Genomic DNA, 27,351 nt, shown 5'->3' with positions numbered 1-27,351 from the left:
GATTTGGACATAAGCATGTTATTAATGTGGAGTGAACAGAATGCTTGTTCGCAGCGTGAAGAAAATGATTTATGATAGTGTTCAAAAAATCGTTTTTTCGTGATTAAAAAAGTTTTGATTTTGCTTATATCTAGGTCACGGCGTACAATAATAAATTTCATTTAGTGGTATAACGTCATTTGTAAAGTACATGTCAAAATCACGCTTTGTGCGCGTAAGATAAACTTACAAAAATAATGTGTTGAATAAACTTGGAAGAAAAAAAAACATTTGTCACAACTTTATGCAAATTGACACACAGATGGTCAATGAATAGCTAGGTCCGAAATTATTTTTTGGATATTTGTAATTATTGATTTGAATATCAATTTACGAGTTATTGTAAAACATACTTATAAAATCATGAAATTTCACTTGAATAAGCCGAAAATTATTCTTTAACATGGCAATTAATTTTATTAAAACTATAGGACACGTATGTCAACACTACCCACTTTTTTCACAAAATTCAAGGGCTATAACTATGACAGCACAACTCACATTTACAAGTGAAATCTCAATGCACAACAACATATGTTGACCAACATTCTCGTAGGGTTCTTAACTCTGCTTCAAACACTGTTTAGCTACTCAGCCACACAAGTGAAAATTTCAAATTTTGATTTAGTAAAGGACAAAAACACTGGCATTACTGTGCAAATCCAAATGAAAACCTCACATGCACAACATTATATATGCTTACAAACATAGATATAACAATTCACATTGGTATAAACAACATATATGACAAGTTGAAAATTGCTTGTTTTGACTTAGTAAAGGGCAATAACTCTGATATAAATGCGGGAAATCGACAAGCGAAACCCAGTGTATATAACTTCATATGCTTAAAGTTTTATGACATTAGCCCAAATACTGCACAGGCGCACGGACAACTAAAATGTTTAAATCCCCCCTCCTCCATAAAAAGTCGATATTTTACCTTCAAGTCAATAATTTATTAATGTCCAAAATATTTAGCACATACTGGGTAAATTATAAGGAAAGCGGCGTTGACTTAAACAAATATATTGCTAATTTACGATGAGGATGTATCATTGATGCTAATGATGATGCTATTGTTGTTGTTGTTTTGATGATGATGATGATTATTATTAAACGTAGATGAAGGTAGGTTAAAACGACTATGATATTATTGGTTTACTGTGTAGAATGTGTGACATATACGTCAGGCATTTACTTCCAAATTGCAGAAAAGTATATGGCACATAAAGACAGCTGTGATTAATTCAATCGAATATGTCCCACACGTGTGACATATACGTTCCGTGACATATACGTTCCGTGACATATACGGTCCGTGACATATACGGTCCGTGACATATACGTTCCGTGACATATACGTTCCGTGACATATACGTTCCGTGACATATACGTTCCGTGACATATACGTTCCGTGACATATGTGACATATACGCTCCGTGACATATACGTTCCGTGACATATACGTTCCGTGACATATACGTTCCGTGACATATGTGACATATACGTTCCGTGACATATACGTTCCGTGACATATACGTTCCGTGACATATACGGTCCGTGACATTTACGGTCCGTGACATATACGTTCCGTGACATATACGTTCCGTGACATATACGGTCCGACAAAGCATGTAATTGATATTGAAACTCTTTGTATATATACATTTCTTTTTCTTGGCGACTTAAATCAGAATATGTTTAAACAATACTTTGAAATAAAAATGTCATGCAAAAATGCAGTAATAAATATAATTATATGACACTTATATACAAAGGGAGTAATCTTTAAGTAAAATGTCAGAAGATGAAATTAACATTAATCATATACTGTTTCAATAGATTGATTTATTTTAAGTGAGTATCTGTCGGTTTTTATTATGAAAAGCATTTAAGTTAGAAATAAACGTGTATTGAAACTAAGCTGCTCAAATCAAACAATGCATTGTTCGAGCGTCTGCTGTTGCTGTTGTTGATATTAGTGAACACCATAGCACCCATGACGGGTTGCGGTGAAGGTCATGTTACAGTTATTACAAAATATATTTGTATATATTCCAGGAACTAAAATCTTTAATTTTAGTAATAAATAAATGTAAATCAATAGTAGGAGTAGGTCGATGTCGATATTTATCCCTGCCAATAAAATTAGTAGAGAGGAAACAGTAAATCTGATTCCCTTTATATGAGGCCCGTCGTTTCTTCGTGTAACTTCAACAAGTATAAGAATTTAAAGTACATGGAACAGCTTTCCATCAAGGCATTAGGGCTGACAGTAAATGTTTATAAACACGATACTTTGACAATTTATGATCAAAAAGGTTTGTTGAGATTTACTCCGGGGAAAAAACCGCGCGCTTTCTCTTCTGGTTACATCAATTAAACACTTGCCTCGTAGTGAAATGATGATCAATGTAAAGGTAAAGCCTATAAATAACCATCCATTTCATATAATTAGCGTCATTAAGAAAATAAGTTGGATGACTTATAAAATACCAGACACTACGGTGGCATAGAGGTGACATTTGCAGTATTGTTTTATATCATGGCCACAACTATTATCTTGAAGCCTCAAGGCCACGAGATGAAAAAAATACTGCAAATGTTAAATGTCACTTCCATGTTACCGTAGTTTTCAGTTTGACTTTCTGTAAAATTTACAGGGAAGAACTGGATATAAGAAGAAATTTCATTGGTCATTTTAAAATTACAAAACGAAATACAAAATGTATGGGAATCTCATTGGCCATTCTAAAATAAAAGTAGAGGATAGTTCTTGTCCTTCCAAGATAGTTCTAAACTAAAATGTTCTAAACTAAAAAGGATAGTTCTTGCCATTATGAAATAAAATATAAAGGTAAGTTCTAACTAAAATGTTGTTACTTTTTATTACATTTTCTAGTGCGCAAAATAACGAGAATGATATCAGAACTTATCAGGTACCCTTAGTTTATGATGCTTTGTAACACCGCACTTTGGGGTCAAACGCACTTTGGGGACTGACCCTAAAGTGCGTTAAACTTCGCACCGCATTTTGGGGTCAAACGCACTTTGCGGTCAAAATCGAGAAATTGACCCCAAAGTGCGTTAATATGCTACATATCAACGCACTTTGGGTTCCAGAGGTCTACAGGTGTAATCTGAGTTCTGCTTAAATACTGAGTACTGACTTATTTTCGATCTGCGACATTGAAATATTTGAGGTGGAGTTCAAGATGGCGGTCAATACTTTGATGATGCTTAAGTGATAAAAGTTTCATTAATTTTACCACTTGAAATATCCAAAAATTGTGTTAATATAACAAAATTACGGTGGCATAAAAGTGACATTTGTATTTTGTTTAAGTTTTGCAAACATATTTTTATTAAAGTTTTGCATACATATTTTTTTTTTCAGTTTTGCATTCATATCTTTTCTTTTTTTTTTTTGAGTTTTACATTCATATTTTATTGTAGTTTTTCGTACATATTTTTTTTGTACATATTTTAGCCAACAAAACTGCCTTCACATCTCATAACAGCCCATAGTTGAGTATAAAACTAGCACAGTGGTTTGGTCACATTTCGGCCCATTTTTGGAATCGGTCAAGTCGTTTTTGGCCGCGCAAGTCTGGTTTCGGCCGACCTTTTTCGTCCCATTTTTTAAATCATATGTATTTTATATAATTATTGTTTTTTTTATTATTATTATATACTATTATAGTAGTGTCTATTTGGAAAGGGCTGTTGATTTGTGATCAGTTATTATTCCATGACTCACCACTCAACCCCACCCCTGAGAATAGCGGAGGGGGGGGGCATTGACTTTAAACCAAGCCGACCACTGGTAAATTCTTCGCCCTGCGAGGGATATTCAGATAATAACATTCTTGCCTTTGCCCAGGAACAGTGCAGACATCAAAACACGATTCTTTTTTAACCCGCACTCCCCCTGGGTCAAGGGAAGTGGTTACAAATGACTGGTGTATAGAGGATATTGAATGAGTGTAAGTTCCATACTGAATTTATTGCACTCGTTAAATAAAATAATATTATGCTCGCCAGAGGCTCGCATAATATAATTTTATTTAACTCGTGCAATAAATTCAGTATGGAACTTACACGAATTTAATATTCTATTTATCACATACCCAAAATAAAGACCGTTTAAAGTGAAATAAGAGCCATTTTTCATAGACGCGCCTATAGTATAACGCTAACATTTAGCGCTCTTTACCCTATGTTTGTATAACGCTAATGACGTCACGTCAAAATATATGCACGGCCGTGCAATACCATATTTACGGAGTCGCAAAATCGGCACGGGTGTGTGATAATAACAGGATATTTTTTCGTTTGCGTGAAATATGGAATATATTTTCACGAAACATGATAAAATGTCACATATTTTCACGAGCCGGTACGGCGAGTGAAAATATGTGGCATTTTATCATGTTGAGTGAAAATATATACCATATTTCACGAAAAACGAAAAAATAACCTTTTTATTTAATTTCATTATCAAAGAAAATGGTAACGAATCCCCTTGCTTGCTACCAACTGCAATTGTACAGCGCGCAGTAATTTATGCGTAAGCACGCGCTGTTTGGCGCTACATTGTGACGTCATGTAAACAATACTTTAAACGTCTGTACAGCGTTAATTACTGAATTAAAGATATTGGTGTTCGGATTAATTTTCTTAGTTAGACCATTTTCTATCATGCTAGATAGTTTTCAAAACAAAATTCAAGAAAAAGTTGTTTTGTATTTATCAGATTTTTCAAACAAAACGGCGAAAGAAGTCCCATAAAATAAATATGAGTTTTGACTCCGCCCACTTTCATATTTATATTTCATATTTATTTTTAAAAAATATGAAATATATTTGACTGATATAGCACCATATTTCATGGGTAAAATTAAATAAATAGAGGATATTGAATGAGTGTAAGTTCAATACTGAATTTATTGCACGAGTTGAATAAAATTATATTATGCGAGCCTCTGGCGAGCATAATATTATTTTATTCAACGAGTGCAATAAAGTCAGTAATGAACTTACACGAATTTAATATTCTATTTATCACTTACCCAAAATCAAGACCGTTTAAAGTGAAATAAGAGTCATTTTTTTATTGACGCGCCTATAGTATAACGCTAACATTTAGCGCGTCTTTACACTATGTTTGTATAACGCTAATGACGTCACGTCAAAATATATGCACGGCCGTGCAATACCATATTTACGGAGTCGCAAAATCGGCACGGGTGTGTGATAATAAGAGGTCAATACACGGAAGGAGAGGGCCGGAAGGTGATAATCGGCCCGCAAAATGAATAATGGACCCGAGGGCTTTAGCCTGAAGAGGTGAATGTAATAACTTTACCGAACTGTATTGATGAAGCAAAGATGATATGCAATAAACTTATTGTTTCAGGCCAAACGTGTGTAAATATCAAGAAGTTAGCATGGATTTAGTGCGAGTTCCTTGTGTTCAAGCGTTTACCAGAATGGTGAAAGTATGGAAGCCAAATTGTAGTTATAACAAACATTGGTGTATAGGATACGAGAGAAGGTACGTTGTATATTATATTATTATATATCTCATCACAGTAAAAAGATGAAATGGAACCTAGCTACTTCATCACAAAACTCAATTGCCTTATCTCAATACAATTTTGAAATGAGACGAAATTTTCTTGTCATATTACAATTCCATATTGACTCGTTGTTAACTTGTCAGATTAATATATTATGAGACGTCAATACTTTATCACATCACTATGTTCAAATTAGACGTGACTACCTTATCACAGCACTATGTTCAAATTAGACGTGACTATCTTATTACATCACTATGTTCGAATTACACGTGACTACCATATCACAGCACTATGTTCAAATTAGACGTGACTACCTTATTACATCACTATGTTCAAATTAGACGTGACTACATTATTACATCACTATGTTCAAATTAGACGTGACTACCATATCACATCACTATGTTCAAATTAGACGTAACTACCTTATCACAGCACTATGTTCAAATTAGACGTGACTATCTTATCACATCACTATGTTCGTATTACACGTGACTACCATATCACAGCACTATGTTCAAATTAGACGTGACTACCTTATCACAGCACTATGTTCAAATTAGACGTGACTACATTATTACATCACTATGTTCAAATTAGACGTGACTACTTTATCACATCACTATGTTCGAATTACACGTAACTACCTTATCACAGCACTATGTTCAAATAAGACGTGACTATCTTATCACATCAAAATGTTTGAATTACACGTGACTACTTTATCACAGCACTATGTTCAAATTAGACGTGACTATCTTATTACATCACTATGTTCGAATTACACGTGACTACCTTATCACACAGCACTATGTTCAAAATAGACGTGACTATCTTATCACATCACTATGTTCGAATTACACGTGACTACCTTATCACAGTACTATGTTCAAAATAGACGTGCATACATTATCACATTACTATGTTCGAATTACACGTGACTACCTTATCACAGCACTATGTTCAAATAAGACGTGACTATCTTATCACATCAAAATTTTTGAATTACACGTGACTACCTTATCACAGCACTGTGTTCAAATTAGACGTGACTACCTTATCACATCACTATGTTCGAATTACACGTGACTACCACATCACAGCACTATGTTCAAAATAGTCGTGACTACCTTATCACATCACTATGTTCGAATTACACGTGACTACCTTATTACATCACTATGTTCAAATTAGATGTGACTATCTTATCACATCACTAGGTTCAAATTAGACTATACTATCTTATTACATCCCTATGTTCGAATTACACGTGACTACCTTATCACAGCACTATGTTCAAAATAGACGTGACTACCTTATCACATCACTATGATTGAATTTCACGTGACTACCTTATTACATCACTATGTTATAATGAGACGTAGCTATCTTATCACATTACAATGCTGACATAACACATGGTTTTCTTATTATTTTACGATGCTGAAATTACACGTGGTTTTCTTATCACATTGCAAAGCTGAAATGAGACCCAACTTCCTATATCATTATTCTCTATAGACACGTGGTTACTTTATCACATAATATATCACTAATTATCATATTATCATGCCGAAATGACACACATGCATATCACATTGCAATGCTGAAAAATGTGACTGAACTACCTTATCATATTACAATGCAGAAAGAAATGAGACGTTATAATGAGACGTAACTTCATTATCACATGACAACGATTCAATGAGACATTACTTCCTTATTATATTACAATGCTGAAATGAGACTTGGTTTCTTTATCACATTACAATACTGAAATAAAACGTAACAATCGCATTTATACTGAATAACCCGTGGTTTCCTCAATACATTACAATGCTGAAATAACACGTCACAATCGTATTATACTGAATAACACGTTGTTTTCCTAGATACATTACAATGCTGAAATAACACGTCACAATCGTATTATACTAAATAACACGTTGTTCTCCTTAATACATTACAATGCTGAAAAAAGACGTAACAATCGTATTATACTGAATAACACGTGGTTTCCTTAATACATTACAATGCTGAAAAAAGACGTAACAATTGTATAATACTGAATAACACGTGGTTTTCTTTATACATTACAATGCTGAAAAAAGACGTAAAAACCATATCACATTTCAATGATGGATGACACATGGTGTCCTTATCACATTGAAATGATGGCAGACATGAGACGTAGCTTTCTTATCACGTTATTTTTTCATAATGAGACGTAGCTTCATATCACATTATTTTGTTATAATAAGACGTAGCTTGCTTATCATGTTACTTTGTTATAATGAGACATAGCCTCTTATCTCGTTACTTTGTTACAATGAGACGTAGCCTGCTTATCATGTTACTTTGTTAAAATAAGACGTAGCCTGATTATCATGTTACTTTGTCATAATAAGACGTAGCCTCTTATCACGTTACTTTGTTACAATGAGACGTAGCCTGTTTATCACGTTACTTTGTCATAATATGACGTATCCTCTTATCTCGTTACTTTGTTATAATAAGACGTAGCTTGCTTATCATGTTACTTTGTCATAATAAGACGTAGCCTCTTATCTCGTTACTTTGTTACAATGAGACGTAGCCTGCTTATCATGTTACTTTGTTAAAATAAGACGTAGCCTGATTATCATGTTACTTTGTCATAATAAGACGTAGCCTCTTATCACGTTACTTTCTTACAATGAGACGTAGCCTGTTTATCACGTTACTTTGTCATAATAAGACGTAGCCTCTTATCTCGTTACTTTGTTACAATGAGACGTAGCCTGCTTATCATGTTACTTTGTCATAATAAGACATAGCCTCTTATCTCGTTACTTTGTTACAATGAGACGTAGCCTGCTTATCACGTTACTTTGTCATAATAAGACGTAGCCCTTATCACGTTACTTTGTTAAAATAAGACGTAGCTTGCTTATCATGTTACTTTGTCATAATAAGACGTAGCCTCTTATCTCGTTACTTTGTTACAATGAGACGTAGCCTGCTTATCATGTTACTTTGTCATAATAAAGACGTAGCCCTTATCACGTTACTTTGTTAAAATAAGACGTAGCTTGCTTATCATGTTACTTTGTCATAATAAGACATAGCCTCTTATCTCGTTACTTTGTTAAAATAAGACGTAGCCTGCTTATCATGTTGCTTTGTCATAATAAGACGTAACCCTTATCACGTTACTTTGTTAAAATAAGACGTAGCTTGCTTATCATGTTACTTTGTCATAATAAGACGTAGCTTGCTTATCATGTTACTTTGTTACAATGAGTCATAGCCTGCTTATCATGTTACTTTGTCATAATAAGACGTATCCTCTTATCTTGTTACTTTGTTTCAATGAGACGTAGCCTGCTTATCATGTTACTTTGTTACAATGAGACGTAGCCTGCTTATCACGTTACTTTGTCATAATAAGACGTAGCCCTTATCACGTTACTTTGTTAAAATAAGACGTAGCTTGCTTATCATGTTACTTTGTCATAATAAGACGTATTCTCTTATCTCGTTACTTTCTTACAATGAGACGTAGCCTGCTTATCACGTTACTTTGTCATAATAAGACGAAGCCCTTATCACGTAACTTTGTTAAAATAAAGACTTAGCTTGCTTATCATGTTACTTTGTAATAATAAGACGTATCCTCTTATCTCGTTACTTTGTTACAATGAGACGTAGCCCTTATCATGTTACTTTGTCATAATAAGACGTAGCCCTTATCACGTTTCTTTGTTACAATGAGACGTAGCCTGCTTATCACGTTACTTTGTCATAATATGACGTAACCCTTATCACGTTACTTTGTTAAAATAAGACGTAGCTTGCTTATCATGTTACTTTGTTACAATGAGTCAAAGACTCTTATCATGTTACTTTGTCATAATAAGATGTAGCCTCTTATCACGTTTCTTTGTTACAATGAGACGTAGCCTGCTTATCACGTTACTTTGTCATAATATGACGTAACCCTTATCACGTTACTTTGTTAAAATAAGACGTAGCTTGCTTATCATGTTACTTTGTTACAATGAGTCATAGCCTGCTTATCATGTAACTTTGTCATAATAAGACGTAGCCTCTTATCACGTTTCTTTGTTACAATGAGACGTAGCCTGCTTATCACGTTACTTTGTCAAAATATGACGTAACCCTTATCACGTTACTTTGTTAAAATAAGACGTAGCTTGCTTATCATGTTACTTTGTTACAATGAGTCATAGCCTCTTATCATGTTACTTTGTCATAATAAGACATAGCCTCTTATCTCGTTACTTTGTTACAATGAGACGTAGCCTGCTTATCACGTTACTTTGTCATAATAAGACGTAGCCCTTATCTCGTTACTTTGTGAAAATAAGACGTAGCTTGCTTATCATGTTACTTTGTCATAATAAGACGTAGCCTCTTATCTCGTAACTTTGTTAAAATAAGACGTAGCCTGCTTATCGTGTTACTTTGTCATAATAAGACGTAGCCCTTATCACGTTACTTTGTAAAAATAAGACGTAGCTTGCTTATCATGTTACTTTGTCATAATAAGACGTATCCTCTTATCTCGTTACTTTGTTACAATGAGACGTAGCCTGCTTATCATGTTACTTTGTTACAATGAGACGTAGCCTGCTTATCACGTTACTTTGTCATAATAAGACGTAGCCCTTATCACGTTACTTTGTTAAAATAAGACGTAGCTTGCTTATCATGTTACTTTGTCATAATAAGACATATTCTCTTATCTCGTTACTTTGTTAAAATAAGACGTAGCCTGCTTATCATGTTACTTTGTCATAATAAGACGTAGCCCTTATCACGTTACTTTGTTAAAATAAGACGTAGCTTGCTTATCATGTTACTTTGTAATAATAAGACGTATCCTCTTATCTCGTTACTTTGTTACAATGAGACGTAGCTTGGTTATCATGTTACTTTGTCATAATAAGACGTAGCCTCTTATCACGTTACTTTGTTACAATGAGACGTAGCCTGTTTATCACGTTACTTTGTCATAATATGACGTAGCCCTTATCACGTTACTTTGTTAAAATAAGACGTAGCTTGTTTATCATGATACTTTGTTACAATGAAACTTGGCCTCTTATCACGATACTTTGTCATAATATGACGTAGCCCTTATCTCGTTACTTTGATAAGACGTAGCTTGCTTATCATGTTACTTTGTTACAATGAGACATAGCCTCTTATCACGATACTTTGTCATAATATGACGTAGCCCTTATCTCGTTACTTTGTGAAAATAAGACGTAGCTTGCTTATCATGTTACTTTGTTACAATGAGACATAGCCTCTTATCACGTTACTTTGTCATAATATGACGTAGCCCTTATCTCGTTACTTTGTTAAAATAAGACGTACATGTAGCTTGCTTATCACGTTACTTTGTTACAATGAGACTTAGCCTCTTATCGCGTTACTTTTTCATAATATGACGTAACCCTAGTTCGTTACTTTGTTAAAATAAGACGTAACTTGCTTATCACGTTACTTTGTTATAATGAGACTTACTTTGTTATAATGAGACGTAGCTTCTTATTACGTTACTTTGTTATAATGAGACGTACCTTCTTATGACGTTACTTTGTTATCATGTGGCGTAGCTTCTTATGACGTTACTTTGTTATAATGTGGCGTAGCTTCTTATAACTTTACTTTGTTATAATGAGACGTACCTTCATATAACGTTACTTTGTTATAATGAGACGTAGCTTCTTATGACGTTACTTTGTTATAATGTGGCGTAGCTTCTTATGACGTTACTTTGTTATAATGTGGCGTAGCTTCTTATGACGTTACTTTGTTATAATGAGACGTACCTTCTTATAACGTTACTTTGTTATAATGAGACGTACCTTCTTATGACGTTACATAGAGGATATTTGTTTGTTTTGCATGTAAGATTGAAATATAATTTCACTGAGTGAACACCAGATGCAATATTTTCACGAGTGGCGTAGCCACGAGTGAAAATATAATAGCTGGTGTTCACGAATGAAATATATTTCAATCTTATATGTAAAACAAATAAATTTTCTTTTTATTTCATGCTTTTATAGTGATTTTAAGTATGTTTTTACTAATTTTGCCGCGTAACGTCGCGCATTCTCCCTTGTGACGTCATCACATCATGACGTCACATTATAAATTTTGAAATATAGGTCTGTTACATTTCTCTAATTTTGTTACATTTTTTAACATTATGTATGATGACATCGACTTTCTTTTCCTAAAGAAGCAAAATTTACGCATGATGGCATTTATTTCTGCCTGTTATTCCATTTAGTTATGATTTTCTTTTCATCCGCATTCAGATATAGTCCGGCTACAGTGAAAATTATATTTTATAAATTTCACTAGTGGTTTATCAGAATATAATCATCTGATATATTACAATAAAACACCGGAAAGCATGAAATAATTTGTTATAATGAGACGTAGCTTCTTATGACGTTACTTTGTTATAATGTGGCGTAGCTTCTTATGACGTTACTTTGTTATAATGTGGCGTAGCTTCTTATAACGTTACTTTGTTATAATGAAACGTACCTTCTTATGACGTTACTTTGTTATAATGAGACGTACCTTCCTATAACGTTACTTTGTTATAATGTGACGTAGCTTCTTATGACGTTACTTTGTTATAATGTGGCGTAGCTTCTTATGACGTTACTTTGTTATAATGAGACGTAGCTTCTTATAACGTTACTTTGTTATAATGAAACGTACCTTCTTATGACGTTACTTTGTTATAATGAGACGTAGCTTCTTATAACGTTACTTTGTTATAATGAAACGTACCTTCTTATGACGTTACTTTGTTATAATGAGACGTACCTTCCTATAACGTTACTTTGTTATAATGTGACGTAGCTTCTTATCACGTTACTTTGTTATAATGTGGCGTAGCTTCTTATCATGTTACTTTGTTATAATAAGACGTAGCCTCTTATCATGTTACTTTGTTATAATAAGACGTAGCCTCTTATCTCATTTTCATGCAGAAATGAAATATAAATAACTTGTTATATCATATTGCCTAAATGACACGTGCACACCTTATTAAATTTCTATTTTACAATGGGAAGTAACTACCTGATCACATTTCAACATTGAAATGAGACTTAACTTTCTTCTGACTTTCTTTCACATTACGATGCTAAAAAAGTGGTGCAGTTTTTTTATCAGCATGGAACTTTACGCGATAGGTGAAATGCAATATAATGCATTTTTTTTAAACATAAGACAAAATATATAAAGCTCAAAAATGAGTGGCGTTCTGCATATTTCCCTGGGATATAGCCTGACTTGATTTTCTAGTGTTGCACCGGTAATGGAAAATGCCATTACCTCAAGTGATATTCATGTATCTTGAATTCGGCCAAATTGCTGTTTAGTCTGTTTAATTATTTTATGTTGCAGGTTATTTTCAATAATATATCCTGTTTTCAAATGCATTTTAGTTAAAAAGTAGATTCTGCTCGTACATCTTTACAATCAATCATTTGATGTATACATAAGAATTTACATAGATCTTACTCATCGCTTTTTGATCTGACATTGAAACATCGGTTCCAAACTTGATGATTATATCATGATTGAAGTTCTCGTTTAATGATGCTTGATAATACAGAATGTCTAATACTAGTAGAAGTTGCTTGATTTTACTTTTTACAACATAATTGAGAGAGAAAAGTTAGTTTCTGTAAAATGATTTCAAGTCTCAAGGATATTTATAATCTAGTAACTACATTGAGTAACATTTTCTGGTGATAATAAGACTGATACTGTTTTTGTGGCTGCTGTGTGAAAGGGTCAAAATCTAAAAATGAACCCCAAAGTACATTATTATGATATATATCAACGTAGTTTCGGTTCTAAAGCAAACTGACTTATTTTCGATCTGTAACCTTGGAATTGTTTTAAAGGTGACGGTCGATACTTAGATACATGACTATGCAATCAGTGTCATTTAAATTCTGAAGTAGCAATCATTCAAAAAATGTTTTTGTTGTTTATAAGATTTAAGTGATAAATATTTTCAGAGTTTTACAACTTTAAATCACAAATCTGAAAATCACAAAAAAATCAGACTTTATAACTAATTATTTAAATTGTAAATGTATTTCCGAAAAATAACAGATGTTTCGTAGAGCATTCTGTTGTGCCAGCCATTTACTTGATAAGTTTTGGTGCTATATTCAACATTAAATTAAATATGATGGGGAAATTATAAAGTGCAGTAAATATCATTTCTTTGCATCTTATTTTCAAACAATTCAATTTCTGACTTGTAACACTTAAGTTCATCATGGCTAGATGCTCCATGAGGGCTACAGCTGTAACTTAATTTGAAGTCTATTTGATTTTATTTTCGGACCACATGACATTGCTGGTGAAAACGTATACAATGTCGAGAATCATTGAAATTTTAGAAAAAAAATATAGTTTGTAAAACAAATTTACATCTACTCGGAATGGCCATCAGTTAATGCATTTAAGTACATGTAAAAGTTTTTTTGTTGCTATCTCGTAAAATGCTGTCGTTTAGAAATCTTAATGATTTGTACGTGTGTCAGCAATCAGGTTATTTCATGAAATTAACTGCTGCTATAAGAAATTTAAAGTATATATATTTTCAATTGTGGCCATTTTGGACGCCATTCAGACTAAAAAAAATGACACGAGTGAAATTTAATGTAAACGTAAATGTACAGCACGAGATATTTTATATTCTGAATTAATGAATCAATGCAATCATTCAGGCTATTTAGACATTAAAATAAGGTTTAACAAAAAGTTTCTGTTTTATGGCCCACCATTTTGATATGGCCTCCAAATCAAAAATAGATGAATTTCATATTTCTGAAAATTACCTTTAAATGCCTTTAAAAAATAATCCCGACCATAAATGGATGGGAATTTCATTTAAATATGGACTCATCATCTTGATCAGTATAATGAATTCTTATAATTTGGCATCCAATTTGGAAGCCATCTTAAATGTTTTATATGCCAGCATGCACCCGTTACTTCTTTTCAATGCAAGTCTTTTCTACAACATTCAAAAGAGAAAGAACTATAATAATCAATTAATAGAAAATATTAGCTCCCTTTAATATGACTTTATAGAAATTGGGAAAATCCAAATTTTCAAAAGGTCGTCACCAGATCCTATGATCTGGTTTTTAATAAGATTCAAATATGTGTGTCATGAAACATCTAGAACCAAAGTTTTGTTGGATCACATTTGTAACACCGGTTACGAATGGGATCAAGTTCGTAACCTGTGTTACAAAGTTTAAATGGAAATGAAACACAAGTGTTACATTGCTACGTATGTTATCGATGCTGATTGAATCACAATCGTAACAGACCCAGTTTTAATATGCAAAGTGGAGCAAAACGTACATTTTACTGATGAAACACATTTGTAACACAGTAGCTACTGTATACAATTTACGTGGTTATAGTATGATGCACTTTAGCTGGTGCTATACAGAATTTACATGTTTCTAGTCTGATGCACAAGAAGGCTAACTTTAGCTGGTGCAATACAGAATTTACATGTTTCTAATCTGATGCACAAGTAGTTTAACTTTAGTTGGTACTATACACAATTTACACGTTTGTAGTCTGATACACAAGTAGGTTAACTTTAATTGGTACTATACACGATTTACATGTTTCTAGTCTCATGCACAAGTAGGTTAACTTAATTGGTACTATACATTATTCACATGTTACTAGTCTGATGCACAAGTAGGTTAACTTTAGTTGGTGCTATAACAATTTACATGTTTCCAGTCTGATGCACAAGTAGTGTAACTTTAGCTGGTACTATACACAATTTACATGTTTCTAGTCTGATACACAAGTAGGTTAACTTTAATTGGTACTATACACGATTTACATGTTTCTAGTTTCATGCACAAGTAGGTTAACTTAATTGGTACTATACATTATTTAACATGTTACTAGTCTGATGCACAAGTAGGTTAACTTTAGTTGGTGCTATAACAATTTACATGATTTGTCTGATGCACGAGTAGGTTAACTTTAATTGGTACTATACATAATTTACATGTTACTAGTCTGGTGCACAAGTAGGTTAACTTTAATTGGTACTTTAAACAATTTACATGTTTCTAGTCTGATGCACAAGTAGGTTAACTTTAATTGGTACTATAACAATTAACATGTTTCTAGTCTGATACACAAGTAGGTTAAGTGTAATTGGTACTATAATCAATTTACATGTTTCCAGTCTGATGCACAAGTAGGTTTTAGTTTAATTTGTACTATAACAATTTACATGAAGAAGAAGAAGAAGAAGAATTTATTTTCAACTTGTACACAACATATGGTACATCGTTGTACAATATACATTTACAAAATACATGGCATATGGTCACTATGATTGACAATGTTAACATTCTGTATCAGCAATCAATAATGTTTAAGTATAAAGATTAAATAAGTATGTGTATGTTCTTAAGACATTACCTTAGAAAATATGTACTTAAGTATTCATCTTAGAAAAGGAAAAGTCAAATTTGAAAATTAACCTAAGTAAAGTGAACAAATACTTTCTATCAATTGAACAATCATACAAGTTAGAATAAAATTAACACCTGTTCTAGAAGTATTTTTTTTAAACTGATTACATCAAATATTATTTTTGGCAGTAAAGAAAAACAATTTATAAAAAGTACTATTGGAGAACGAACGGAATATCATATAGTCGTTGATAATATGGACATGTCCTCAGCATCTGTTTCAATCAATAGCTATACATGATTAAGTAAAGTAGTCATTATGCATCTGTATGCCATAAAAATATTACTTTTGGTGTTTATTGAGAAAAAGACAACAATCTACAGGAAAGTACTATTGTAGCATCGACCACAGATATATGTTTAATACGTTGATGTCGTTTCAGGCCGTTACAAAAAAACACAACTAATTATAGTTGATATTGCTTATCACTTTAGAAACGTATATATTCAAACTTTAAAATAAAACTGCATTATTACTGTATTGTATAAAGCAGCTCTGTGCGAATACGACTCGCTTGGTAAATATATTTCGCCAGGTTTCTGGTGATAACTTTATTTTTAGCAGATACTAATTGTATGAATTTGTGCATATTTGGGCGCCTGTAAAAATATTGTTTAATGTATTTATGACGCAAGGTTTCATAGGCTTTGCAAATTATAGTGAAGTGGTATTCATCCTCAATTTCTTGAGAATCACAGAGCTGACAAACTCGCTCGGACCGTTCTATGCGATTTCGACCGTGTCTACCAGTTTCAATGCGCAGCCTATGTGCCGATACGCGTATTCTTGTCAAAGACTGACGTAAATACTTAGAGTTTATTACATTCAGATAGTCACTCGTGACGAACTCATCTTTAAGGTATACATATAAAGTGTTCAGAACATTATTTGCTTGCAAATCAGCTCGCCAGCTCTGTACGTAACAGTCAAATAGCCGTTGTCTAAATAAAGGTAAGAAGAGTTTGGCATCTACGTTATCTTGATTTTCCCAAACGTCAGAAAACCCATACTGATCGAGTAATATCTTAACTCTACCGGCCCAACTTACTGTATTACTATTTAGGCATCTTTTCAACGATTCGTCATATACACGTTTAATTATAATGTTATCCGTCGATAGAATTTGTAACCAATACTTAATAATCTGATAGTATCTTGTAATATGCAGCGGATACCGCGCTAGTTCCCCATATACGGCTGCGTTACTAGTACTTTGTTTGACTCCCAAGATTGACTTGCAAAACCTCAAGTGCACGCGTTCTATTTCCTTTGTTTTCGAGAAACCCCAAATCGGACATGCATAGTTTAAGATCGCACCGACAAATGCATCAAAAAGTTTCATAGATAACGATGGGTTTAATTCATATTTGTTGATATTGTTTAAAAGTATGTTTGAAGCTTTAATCGCCTTTCCAATAACGTACTGATTATGCAAAACGAATGAACCGGTATAATTAAACACGACCCCCAGGTAATTAAAATCATTTACTACTTCAAGAGGTTGGTTGTTATAGTACCAGCGCTCTTCTTGCTTAACAGGACCCCTTTTACGGAACACTACGACTTTGGTTTTTTCTATATTAACTTGAAGTCCCCAGTAATTGCAATAATCATATAATTTGTTTAAACTAGTCTGTAAGTCCTGAACAGAATTACCAATTAAAACCATATCGTCTGCAAACATTAGTAATATTACACAAATATCATACATTGTTAATCCAGACGTGTTCGAATCTTGCAAAAATAGTTCTAAATCCTCTAGAAATAACGCGAACAAGGCAGGAGAATTATTAAGACCTTGTCTTAGACCGATTGATATTTCGAAGAAGTCTGAGTACTTATTACAACTTTTAACGCATGATTTTACTACAGCATACATTGCCCTAAACGTTTGTAGAATTTTGCCATCGATGCCCATATTGAAAAGTTTGAACCACAGTGCATTGCGGTAGACGGAGTCGAAGGCTTTCTGCAGATCAATGAATGCGCAGTGCAGTCTCAACTTTTGTGATAAAACGTGATCTATTAAGTTATGTAATACAAAGGCCGCATCAACCGTACTCTTACCCTTTCTAAAACCAAACTGAGCGTCTGAAATAAAATTGTTTTTTTCGAACCATTTTTCAATTCTACCTGTCAGTATACTTGTATATAATTTTCCCAGATTGCTTAATAAAGTGATCCCACGATAATTATTTGGCAAATTTTTATCCCCCTTTTTAAAGATAGGCACTATAAATCCTTGAGACCAGGATTCTGGGAATTGTCCAGAATTGAACACTTTGTTGAATAAATCAGTAATATGGCTACCAAGTATATCAATTGTTTCTATTAAATATTCGTTAACTAAGTGATCACTAGGACACGATGATTTGTTGCGCTTAAGACTTTTTACTGCTGTGATAACCTCTTGTAGCGATATAGGGCCATTAAGTTCACTGAATGTTGAATCATTCACATTAAAATCAGAAGTTTCGTTGAAAGTTTCAACATTATCAATGGAAGTTGTCCTAATATCACTAAATAATTCAGAGAAATATGTCTTAAACTCATCCGGCGATATGTTACCATTTGAATTATTATATTTTGCCTTAAAATGTTTCCAGAAGTCACGAGGCTTTTTTGTTTTTAGATCGGTCAATTCCCTTGATTTCTTTATTTTATGTGCACGTTTCTTTTTGCGTGAAATATATTTGAAACGCTTCCTTGCGTCGCACAACTGCGCTCTATTATAATCAGACTTGCAGTTATTAAATAAAATTAGTGTGTTTTTATATTCATTTTTAAGCATTAAACATTCATCATCGAACCATGGAGAACTATTATCACGCGGCTTGTTCCTATTATTTGAATTACCCATATATTCTTTTTTAAATAATGAATCCGCCGCGTCTAAAATAGCTCGCGAGAACTGCGTTACTGCTGAATCTACGTCAAGAGTGTCATCAAAAACAGTATTATTAAAAATATTTAAATTTCCAATAATATTGCTTCTAAATGATGCCTTTTTATCAGCTTCCCATTTATAGTAAATATGTGATTCGGAAGAATGTACATCTGTATCTGTACGACACGGCTCAATTCCAGTTATATTAAACGACAACGCTGCGTGGTCGCTAAATGTGTTGAAAGGTAATATTTCAAAAGAATTAAGTGCGTGAAACTCTTTCAACAAAAGATAGTCGATTGTACTGCTTGAATTACGGTTAAAAAATGTAAAAGAGTCCGTGTTTATATAACGCCCGTTAGCAATTCGCAAACCTGTTGCTTTACACAGATCTAACATTTTTAATCCCCGGCTATTGCATACAATATCGCATGAGGTTCTGGGAAGGGTCTCATCGGGTATATAATTAAAATCGTCCGTAAAATTTATATTTGAATCACAAAGTATATAATCTGGCCTATTCCCTACATGTTTCCAGTCTGATGCACAAGTAGGTTAATTTTAGCTGGTGCTATAACAATTTACATGTGTCTAGTCTGATGCACAAGTAGGTTAACTTTAATTGGTACTATACATAATTTACATGTTTCCAGTCTGATACACAAGTAGGTTAACTTTAGCTGGTACTATAACAATTTTCATGTTTTTGTCTGATGCACAAGTATGTTAACTTTAATTGGTACTATACATAACTTACATGTTACTAGTCTGATACACAAGAAGGTTAACTTTAGCTGGTACTATAATCAATTTACATGTTTTTGTCTGATGCACAAGTAGGTTAACTTTAATTGGAACTTTACATAATTTACATGTTTGTAGTCTGATACACAAGAAGGTTAACTTTAGCTGGTACTACGATCAATTTACATGTTTTTATCTGAAGCACAAGTTAGTTAACTTTAATTGGTACTCTACATAATTTACATGTATCTAGTCTGATACACAAGTAGGTTAACTTTAGCTGGTACTCTACACAATTTACATGCTACTAGTGTGATGCACAAGAAGGTTAACTTTAGCTGTTACTATACATTATTTACATGTATCTAGTCTGATGCACTAGTAGGTTTACTTTTATTGGTACTATTATCGATTTCCATATTTTGTCTGATGCAAAAGTAGGTAAACTTTAGCTTGTACTTTACACAATTAACATGTTTCTAGCCTGATGCACAAGTAGGTTAACTTAAGCTGGTCCTATACACAATTCATATGTTTCTAGTCTAATGCACAAGTAAGTAAACTTTAGCTGGTACTATAACAATTTACATGTTTTTGTCTGATGCACAAGTAGCTTAACTGTAGCTCGTACTTTACACAATTTACATGTTTCCAGTCTGATGCACAAGTAGTTTAACTTTAGCTGGTACTATACACAATTTACACGTTTGTAGTCTGATACACAAGTAGGTTAACTTAAGCTGGTACTATAGCAATTCACATGTTTTGAGTGTGATTCACTGGTAGGTTTACATTAACTGGTGTTATAAGCAATTAATTTTTTTTTCAGTCTGATGCACAAGTAGGTTAAACTTAATAGGTAATTTACTCAATTCACATATTTCTAGTCTGATGCACAAGTAAGTTAACTTTAATTGGTACCTATACACAATTTGCATGTTTTTAGTCTGATGCACAAGTAGGTTAACTTTAGCTAGATGTATACACAATTTACATGTTTCCATTCTGACTCAAAAGGAGATTAACTTTAGCTGGTACTATACACAATTTACATGTTTCTAGTCTAATACACAAGTAGGTTACATGAACTATTCAATATATGTTAAAAATGAAATCTTAAAATTTTTCATCTTAGAAACTACAATGTGTAGATTTCATAGCACGTAACTCTATACTTTAGTCTTCGTCAAAATTGAAATGTTGTAATGTATTCGGGTTTCTAAGTATAAATTTTCTGATATTTTGATAAATATGTTTGTCTTAAACTTCATAACCTTGAATTGCATGGAACTTAGTGTTGTGAACTTCTACAAAAAAAAAAATGAATAATAAGTGTGCAATTCCAAAACTGCTCTGTTGACTTATACAAAAACAAAAAATGTCCCTATATAAGCGGTTATTTAGTATCATAATAATTATTATTGTTCAAATATATATTCAAATATAAAGCTAAGATATTTTCATGCATTCATTCGTCTGACAGTCATTTTAGTAATAGTAATTAAAAATTAAACAATAATAATGTCAACAATAACAACATCGACGAAAGCAGTCACGTGACCTCTAGTCGGTAAACATACCCACTGCAAGTTCCCTTATTAAAGGCTCTATATACATTTACAGGTGATGGTCATCTGATTTAAACGTAAAGTAATATCGTGTTGCTTTTCACAATTTTAGGCAAAACTGTAATGTTATTAATGCAGAAGGTATAGAAAATGACTCGCCTCCCCCTATTGTTTTATTATTTTCATCTGGCATTTCTTTACCCTGATGTATATTTAATTTACAACAAGTATTTATTATTTAGTACATTATCAATTCACCTTTTGTATGTTTCAAAGTGAATTCATGTATTGAAACAATATGTATTCATAAAATCCCATACTTGTTTGTTGACTTGCAAGTTTAACATAAATCTGTCGATTCAGAGCTTTAGCACGAGTCCTTTTTCCTTTTATAAATTTAATCCACAATTTTAAAAATAGAAAATTAGTTTTTCTTTGTTATTAACACTTAATATCTAAAAACATAACGATAATAGATATAGATAATTGCATTTACAGTATAAATTAACGCAATGAAAATTATCAAAGGATAATTAGAACTTTGAGATAGCTTTGTAACGTTATCTTAATTGGGCTTTTCAGTAAAGAATGTGGTCAAGATGTTTATTTCCTGCATTTTCCATACTTAATTGTAGTATAAATTACAACAGCAGCCGTGTGTTTGTTACCTCCTATAGTCACGTGACGGGCTTGATTTCAATTTTCATCATGTATCCAGGGTCTAAGGCCCTGGTGTATCTAATTGTAAAAAAAAAGATTTTACAGCAGTTTTTGAAAGACTATAATATCAAACAGTGTTTGATAGTAATAGGTGTTTTTTCCAAAGAGCAATGCTGAAAAAACAATTAGTTTGAGTACAAGACTGAGCGATATCAAAATTCATATAAACATTTTCACTGAAAGCCAACTCATAATGAGATACCTGCACTACTCTCTTTGTACATAATTTTGTCATGCAGTTATAAGCGATCCTTCATCAATCAAGGAATATCACTCTTGTATTATAGTTTTACGGTGGCACAGAGGTGACATGTGTGTGTGCGTTTTTGTTTCTTTTATCTCGTGCGCACGAGATACTATGTCGTGGTCACGAGTTACTAAGTCGTGGGAACGAGAAAGTTAAGTCGTGGGCACGAAATACTATGTCGTGCGCATGAGATACTATGTCTGGGCCACTAACTAAGTCGTGGGAACGAAACATTAAGTCGTGGCTACGAGTTACTATGTCATGGCCACGAAATACTATTTCGTAGCAACGACTTACTAAGTCGTGGCCACGAGTTACTTAGTCGTGGGAACGAGATAATTAGGTCGTGGCCGCGAGATACTATGTCGTGGCCACAAGATACTTTGTCGTGGCAACGAGTTACTAAGTCATGGTCACGAGTTACTAAGTCGTGGGAACAACATAATTAAGTCGTGGCCACGATATACTATGGCAATCTGATTCATACGCGGGAGCTACACACTTTCGTACAAGTCAGATAGCGTCTTGTTTCGATGGGTTTTTTTCTATTACATAAATAACCAAATTTTGAATACTCAAAAAAGTGCCGCAAAGGCTAAACAAAAAGTTATATGACTAAGCAATGTAACACTTTATTCTCAACAGGTTAACTTTGTCATTTGTAAAGTAATGTATAGTTCCGAATGTTGGATTTTTCTGTACGAAATCTGCTGTGGTCATAGTATTATTATTTGTTTGGGTCGTCAGACCAAACAAATAATGGTAGCGAAATTTCAGACCCTGATGCTGTTAATTGCAAATGCCGAAAGTAGTCCGCTTTTTTGAAGCGGTTACTTCCCTTTATATGTACACTAACGCCGAAAATTTCAGGGGAGATCACTGTGTAAAGATGGTCAAATGACAGGCGCATTAACTTTCAAGCAAAATAGTTCCCGAATGGTCGAAGATTTCTAATATTGTTTTATTCTTTATAGATATACATGCTTATAGTAAGCTCCATGATTATTTACATCTGTTTTAAACAAAATGATAAGGGTTACAAACCCTAATTTAGAATAATATGGTTTTCTTCAGGTCGTTAACATATAACTTCACCGTGGCCGTGCTTTGCGCGCTCGCTTATGAAGCGAGCGGTCTGGAGTTCAAATCCCAGTTATGGCAACTCATTTTTTTTTCAAATTGTTTAAGTCAAATAAACATTGAATTGAATATCAGTGTTGCAATTAGTCTTATAACCAATTTACTACAATTAAAACGCTGGAAAGAATTGGTGGCACTATACATATAATCTCACAACCTTCACCTTTCTGACATTCTGAGACCAAAACAAATTCAGCGCCTCCTGTGCAATAGGTTTAGCTCTTAAATTTGGTTTGCTAATCATGGTCATGCAACTACATAATTAGATAAAGAAGCAGACACTTGTTATGGTTGAGTCTATTATGTTTTGTTTAGGGGGTGAGTTATCATACACAAATTTACGATTTATATGCATTTATTAATTTCCAATGATTATTATTATCTTAAATGCTTCTGGGATGGTTGTTATATCAATTTATTTGTAAATAAAATTGTTATATGTCTATTTACGGCATAATTTTAATGAACACGAAATTAGTTCACACCTACATATGTATTGATAACGTGATGGTTTAAGCCAATGAAAAAACATCAATATTATTACAGTTAGGCAGAAAGAGTAAATCGATAATCTTTATGTAGCAAACAAACTATACTTTGAATTGCAAGTATTTTTTCATATCTTTTCGGTAGGATAAACTGTGCGAAAATGGCTGCCGTTTACAGTATCAAGTGATTATCCCAAGCACCACCGTGACTTAGCGCGGGAATTATAAATATAGTTAACCTCGGCGCGTCGCATAGGACGGAAAATACCTTTTCATATTTTATTGTAATAAATATTTACAAATGTGTCTTTCGGTTGTTTTTTTTTTAGTGTATTAAAAAGGGTTTTAATTTATGTGTAATTTTATTTTGTGATTATGCTTCAAAGCAGTCAATTGACCGTGAATTTTCTTTTTATATTTTGATTTCCTTGAAATCATTTTTCTCATCTGAAGGCATGCAACTTTAATATGGTGATACATTAATAACATTCCATTGAAATATTTAAAGATATAAAATATCTCATGACATGTTTGTTCACCTTTCATGCAGCAAGCATAAAAAGTCTTCACAGAAAGTAGTATTCAATCGTACCTACGAATGTATGTAATATTTTTCTTGTTTAGAGTTAACTGACCAGTTGTAACCAAAAGTGCTGTAAATTCTGATAATACTTACAGATTAATAAAGTACTTGTTATAATTATTAATAAGTTCGTCTTATTTTAGTGACATTTTAGACAAACATGTTAAGCTAGAAGAATTATTTCATCTTTTTTTCTTGTTCTTTTTTATTATTTTATTTCATTATTATTATTTCATTAAACTTCATTTCACATAAATTTACTTGTATTTGTTATTTGACGCCGATTGATCTATTGATCATTTCTTGGCGGCCGATCAATCTAACAGGCTTTGTCTGCTGCATCATCAGTGTAATTATACGAAAAGTTTCAATATAACTTTACTATATAAGTGTAACACATGTATCAAAAATGACCGATGATTTAGTATCGTTCCACGTGTAGAATATGAAAAAATTATCAGTCAACCTTATGCAATGTAGTTTCCCTTTCATTTTCGCTTTTTCTTCAGAAGTAGAACAGTCTTATGTAGTTTATCGTTTTTGTATTTCAGACAATATTACTATACAACTTACAAAGATCAGTATCAGCCGAGATATATAACAAAATATAAATGTTGTCATGGATGGAGACAGCAGGGAAGTGAACCATCGTGCATGTACCGTTAGTATTTCAACAAACTATATGTATTTTCTACGAAGTGACCTTGTGCCAATTCATAATAGTTCTATAAAAAAAAAAGAATAATCCTACATAGGATATAAAAAATATGACTCCTACGTTGGGGATAAAAATGCCTAATTAGGAGATACTATGTCGTGGGCACGAGATACTATGTCGTGGTGCCCCAACGAGTTACTAAGTCGTGACAACGAGATACTATGTCGTGGGCACGAGATACTATGTCGTGGCCACGAGTTGTGCCAATTCATATTAGTTTTATATTAAAAAAAAGAATAATCCTACATAGGATATAAAAATATATGACACCTACGACGCTACGACGGGGATAAAAATGCCTAATTAAAACTACTAATAAAAAGGCTAATAACGACTTGATCGTTTTATAGGGATGCCGTTTTTCTCTATTCAGTAGTCCTACATAGAAGAAAAAGCCTAATAAGAAGTTTATAACTTCTACGTAGAAGATAAAAAAAATATTGATATAGTAGGAGTTAAAAAGTCCTATGTAAACGTTATAATATTCTTTACGTAGAAGTTACAAAGCCATGATTAGGTGTTTTTTTTAATCTCCTACGTATAGTCCTACGTAAAAGTTATAAAGTCCTTATTATATAGTGGCTGATTTGGTACACATTGCGGGTTGCGTTGTCGATAGCGACAACACGACCTATATCAATATCGCATTTTCGTCTTGTCGCTAGCGAAGCACGCCAAACAGCGCGTTGTTGTTCGGCGCATTGTCGCGATGTGGCTAATTCTTCGTTTTGAGCCGAGCGATACCGTGACATCGCGACTAAACGCTGCACGACAACGCGCCGTTTGGCTTGCATCGCTTGCGACAGGACGACAAGACGAAAGTTCGACAAGGCGCCGTTTGGTGCTATGTCGTGATGTCGCTAGTGACAACACGATGCACAAAAGTGTTCTAAATCAGCCACCATTTAATTAGGCTTTTGTTCGTAGGAGTTACTATTTTTCATAGAGCATTATGAGTTGGCACCAGAACAATTTACTGATGTATCATGCATATGTTACATAGGTAAACTTCTGCAAGTACATGTAAAGTGAATTGTTGCCATTTTACTTGATAGATATTTTAATTTTATTTCAGTAAAAATGTATTATACATGTACTTTTTAAGGAAAATATGTTATCGTGACGTCATTCTGGTCAATTCAACAACTACATCGCACAACGCTATTTTCCTGACTGATCAGAGGAAATGACTGCTGCGGAAAGATCATTATCCTTATAAAAGAAAAAAATCATGTTCGTTTGGAGCAAATATAAAAGAATATTTTAAGGTATCTACTAGTTTGTCGGACTTTCGGTTTGTGGGGCGCCAGTCGAAAACACGATAAAACTACAAAATAATCACTTTGTTGTATTTTTTGTATTTCGCCTGGTGCTCCGCAGATAAATTTGTTGCATTGTCGTAATTTCATGTTTTTGCCTGGTGCAACGCGGAGCGAAAGTACGACAAAGCCGTATTTTCGTGTTGTGTGATTTCGTCTGGCGTCATGCGGAGCGAAAACCAAAATTACGACAAAGTGACATTCGTGTATTTACCTGGCGCCCTGAGGAGCAAAAATAAGACATAGCACAAATCAGTCGAAAACTCGAATATACGACAAAGTGACGACTTTGTCGTAATTGTGCTCCGCGGGGCGGAAGGCGAAGACACGACTATACGACAAAGTGATTTACACAATGCATAGAATAATGATTTTAAATGATAGATGTTTCTTTATGTTTTCAGAAATAAATGTAGGTAATGCTTGAAAAGCATATAAGAAAAATAAATGTTACTATATCTCAAAGGTCAATACATTAATGTAATACAGTAGATACCATAATTTTTATCAAGTAAGAATACTTTTATTTTGAATCATTTATTAAACTGTGGCCTTTGTATCTGAACATAAGACACAGCTGTACATTTCTTTCGTTTGAAATTTTAAAATATGATTTCACTAGTTACTCCTGCATTATAGCAAAGTTCAATTGTATAGAAACAAAAGAAAATCTACTTTTGTTCAAACTATAATTATAGTGTTGAGAATTAATGCGGTGGCATACAG

The 27,351-nt window shown here is 33.2% G+C and overlaps 1 protein-coding gene across 1 annotated transcript in view; it reads left to right on the top strand.

The window, feature by feature from the left end:
- LOC132759628 (multiple epidermal growth factor-like domains protein 6) overlaps positions 1-27,351 on the top strand; it is a gene marked incomplete at its 3' end in the record, with an annotated part of 149,088 nt that overhangs the window by 63,747 nt on the left and 57,990 nt on the right. The window contains 2 exon segments of the mRNA XM_060751437.1: positions 5,462-5,599; positions 25,140-25,249. Of these exon segments, the coding sequence (XP_060607420.1) occupies positions 5,462-5,599; positions 25,140-25,249 (248 nt within the window).

This window comes from Ruditapes philippinarum, unplaced genomic scaffold, assembly GCF_026571515.1.
Source record: "Ruditapes philippinarum isolate M1 unplaced genomic scaffold, ASM2657151v2 ctg229_1_1_1_1, whole genome shotgun sequence".
NCBI classification, from domain to species: domain Eukaryota; kingdom Metazoa; phylum Mollusca; class Bivalvia; order Venerida; family Veneridae; genus Ruditapes; species Ruditapes philippinarum.
This window is presented reverse-complemented; position numbering and strand designations above follow the sequence as displayed.